Here is a 4570-nt window from a genome sequence, read left to right on the forward strand (position 1 = left end):
ATGCCCAGTTTGAGGTATTTTTGAAGGAATTAGCATACATTTTTATCACTTCTGAAGACTATTTACATATATACAAAAAAAATTACCATAATTAAAATGTTGTTTCTCTTCCAGGGTTCCAAGAACAAAGTAGCTGGTCTTTAGCTACAACAGGACATTTAAACTGGGAGGTCAATTAGGTTATGGTGGAGCACAAATGTCCCAAAGACGACTCTTGGAACGAAGCTAGGTAAGGATATTTGAAATATTTCATATGGTATGATATAGCAATACAAGTCAAATTGTTTATACTGTATTTTCAAAGTAAGAAAGGAATATGAAAAAGATTTCCAGCATTTTATAATGTGTATTTATTTGCACTATTTTAATTTCCAAGCTAAAAAGTGGCTTTCATATGCAACCAAAGGTATCAAATTTTGAATTGAATTATTTAAAACTTGGAATGTTTAAAGGGATTGTAAAGATTGTTCATAGGTATCGGGGACACTGGTAGCATCAATTTGCACAATTCCAATTTTCAATCAGACTTTTGTTGGTCCCCAATAAACATAAAAAAAATATCTGGACACAATCCCTTTTATTGTTGGTAAATCTGCTGTTGTATGAACTGTTTTTGAATTGTCCTTAATCCAAACGAAACGATTTACCAAATTTTTATATACTTGGTATTCATATGTTTGAAATATTTAAAATTTTAGGTGTAAACAGATCGAACTTCACTACATGGAATTAAAGTGCTTATGGTGTGGCACAGAAGTTTGCAAGGTAAGTGTACTTAAATGCAAAATGCTATCCTTATCCCTGATAATTTAGACTCCTCGATCCTTTGTCTGGCTAAAATAAATTTATGCTTGAAGGGGTTAACTTGGGAACTGTTTAAACTGCAATAAGGTGCTGTGAGCTCAAATCTTCTTTAAGGTTTATAAACTTATGATGCCACACCTGCTTCTGCTTCCAAAATTCAAACCTGTGTCACTTTTAAATATCACCTGGATTTCTGAAATGTCACTTGGTACCATTTACTTATCAGTACAAGGAGAAATATAAAAGGAAAATTAAAGAAGGGTTAGAGTGGCCAAGGTCTTGAGAATCCAGCCAAACCAAATAAGCTGTTTGACCAGTGAACAAAATTGAATTAATATCTCCATTCAATGAAATTTTTTATTTAAGAAGATTGACAACATTTATATGTGCTTGACTTTAAAGAAAAAATTAAGTATATTTTGTGTCTGATTTTAGGTTAGAAAGGGTAAATCGTGTGGTAATTTACCTTCCCGCCATAGCACTGCCACGATAGGAGTGTTCTGGTGTCATGGCCTGTATGACTCCAGACTTCCTATTCACAGATGAAGAGGAACAGATGAAGAACAGATGAAGAGGAACAGATGAAGAGGAACAGATTGGGCGATTCCTCCACCAATTTTTTGTAAGTTTATCATAGACCTTGATGTTTTCAAATTATAGTACCATGATATTATTAGCTGTGTGAATTTTCAGAAATATATATCAATTTGCAAAAATCAAGTGGATTCCGTGTTTCATGGCTCAATAACCATGCCCAATAAACCGGAAATAAATAGAATATGTCCTCAGATACAAAATTATATGGTATTTTGACTCCATACAATGTTTGTCTTTTGTTTTTTTCAGCCGTCAGCGGGAACTCGATAGTGGTCTTTACTATTGGGTTTGACATACACCACTTACAGTTAGATGATCAACATAGCACGGTCAGTACCTACCTACATATTTCAATTTCAATCACTATTACTGTTCTGTGAAATTTTGTGAAACCCACCCTGAAAAATTCTTGTTCATTTTCTGTATCCCTTGAAGGTGTACTGGAGCATTAATGTTGAAAACTCAACTTACGATGATTTTGGTATTCCAGTCATCTGATTGCTCTCTAAAAATCCATTTCATATACAAGTCCCCTGCTGTGGAATGAAAAAGCAAAAACTACTCTGGTATCTTTCTCTCTGAAATGGGCGAATATTTGATAATTCCATTGGCAAAAGGGTTTTACAAGTGGGAAAAGCATGACATGCCTGGCTAATGACAGATACCACAGTAAAAAGCTTTACTTCAAAAAGACATTTAGTCTCCGACTCAAAAGCTTAAAACTAATCAATTCAAGAGTGACCTTTGAAAATTGATTGTCCTTGAGCAGAGATATTGGCCAAATGATGTTATTCACATTATTTTGATATACATAATTAAAGAGGTAGTTTTCAAGATTTTCATCACCAGGTTACTTTTAGTAGTTTTAATGTTATAGATTTAACAGAAGGATTTTTTTGCTGAAACCTCCAGATAAGGCAATGGACTTATTCTTCTAGTCTTTGGCCTAAAGTATTTATTACTGTTTGCACAAAACTTTCCAAATCTACTTTTAAAATAAGAATCTTTACTTTTAGGGTTCCAAGAACAAAGGAGCTGGTCTTTAGCTTCAACAGGACATTACATTTGGAGGTCAATAAGGTTATGGTGGAGCACAAATGTCCTAAAGGCGACTCTTGGAACGAAGCCAGGTACGGATATTTTAATACCTATCTCGGATATGATGTGTCTTCTAGCTGGTCTTCGGCCAGATCTATTGAAATTGATCTGATGACCACCATTGTTTGGACATAACTAAACAAGCCTCCTGTAAAGTTCCCGACGCTTTTAAACGCTTGTTACTGAGTAAAAGACTGTTCCATAGAATCCATCAACTGTTTGCATTTATGTATTTGTTGAATAATTTCATTTGCGCCATATCAAAGAATTAAATTGTATATTTTTAATTTTAGGTGTAAACAGAGTTTCATTATACAGAAGTCAAGTGCTTATGGTGTGGCACAGAAGCTCGCAAGGCAAGTTTGTTTAAGAATATTTGATCTGTAATTTCAAACCATTTTGATATTCTTACTTTGAAATATCTTGCAACACTTTGCTTGTCTGATACAGTTTTGTGAATCATGTTATTTTTGTTCAAAAATAAACAATTACAATGTAATTGTCATGTCATGTCAATGTCATGGTATTTATATGAGTAAACAGCCAATCAAGACCCTAAAGAATGATGATGCCAAATTGTGGTGTATAATTTAAGGGTATTTCGTGGCCACTCTCACATTGTTGTAAAAAATTACTTAAAATGGTAGTCATCTAATTATTTGCAATTATGTATTTATATTTTTCAGGTTAGAAAGGGTAAATCGTCTGGTAATTTACCTACCCGCAATAGCACTGCCACAATAGGAGTGTTCTGAGGTCATGGCCTGTATGACTTTTCAGACCTCCTATTCACAGATGAAGAGGAACAGAAGAAGAACAGATGAAGCGGCGCCTACAGAACAGATGAAGAACAGAAAGAAGTATGAAGAACAAGTGAAGAATGCTGAAGAAAAGATCAACAGATGAAAAGAGGGACCTTCAAAGAGTACTCAATAAGAAGAACCAAGTCTACAGATGAAAAGCCATGGGTATGTTACAAGGGATTTAGTGAACATAGTCATCTTAATTTTAAAAATGAAATCGGACATAAGACTTGAACTACAATTAGAAATGAGGCGTACATAACAGAAACAAGGCATTATTATGGATTTAACATATTTCTTTAATAAACTAATTAAACAGATAACGTTTCAAACAATGTGTTGTCATCAGAATAAAAAACCTAACAAAACATATTACAACTAAGAATAATAAAGAGATTAACAGTGTAAAGGGTAATAAAATTAATAATGAGAAGTCTAAATAAGAGAACATAAGCTTATTATCCAAAGTTAGTTACAATTTAGGAAATAAATAAGTTAAAACAATAGGGAAGACTTAAATGGTTACCATTTATACATTTAGTTATGTTTTATTCCATCATTATTTCATCTGATGATGGCACATGTAAATTTTGCTGAAAGTTGAAACATTATGTGTTTAATTAGTTTATCTAAGAAGTGTGCTAATTCCATAATATTGCCTTGTGTTTGGTGAAAATCTGACTTGGTTCTTCTGCAACTGAATTATGGTTATATGATTGACTGGCATTTTCAAAAATGAAAACCTTCCATTTAGTTCTTCTACCATTCAAGGCTGTGCCCGCATATGCATATCAGTAATGACATAGTTTCAAAGGAATACTACCTTTTAGAATGAACATCAGTGGGGTGAAAGTTTAGGTCTTGAAAATAGATGCCGGTTTTTCTAATTTGGTGCTTCTTTGTAAGTTGCCCCAAAGTGCATGAAAGTGGGTTCCAAGCTCTTTTGAAAATTGCGAAAAGTGCCAAGAAATTTTGGTTTTCGTTCAGATGAAGACGCTTCAAAGTTGGGATCCAAAAAAGTGAAATTAGCAAGATATTACAGGAAAATCAATGTTGTTCAATAATTACATACTGTAATAATTAACAATGCATTTATCTGCTGTTTATTCTAAGAAGTGGTATTTCTTTAAAAAAGCAAGTTGTGTTCAAAATAAATAGTTGCATTGACTAGATGAATATTTGAGCTATGGCTAATTTACATAATTCCTTTCTTATTTCAGCTGAAGAGCTCACAAGAAGATGGTTTTTCTGCATTGATTGGTTGTTTC

At 33.3% G+C, this 4570-nt stretch overlaps 1 protein-coding gene across 1 annotated transcript; it reads left to right on the top strand.

Moving 5' to 3' along the window:
• Positions 1-3405, top strand: LOTGIDRAFT_155970 (hypothetical protein; the record flags this gene model as incomplete). Its single annotated transcript, XM_009046010.1, has 6 exons — positions 1-14; positions 699-765; positions 1240-1319; positions 2418-2531; positions 3186-3207; positions 3280-3405. 6 exons carry the CDS (start codon positions 1-3, stop codon positions 3403-3405), a joined length of 423 nt encoding a protein of 140 aa, XP_009044258.1.
• Between the last annotated feature and the right edge of the window lie 1165 nt (positions 3406-4570).

Source organism: Lottia gigantea (genome assembly GCF_000327385.1).
Source record: "Lottia gigantea unplaced genomic scaffold LOTGIsca_10, whole genome shotgun sequence".
NCBI classification, from domain to species: domain Eukaryota; kingdom Metazoa; phylum Mollusca; class Gastropoda; family Lottiidae; genus Lottia; species Lottia gigantea.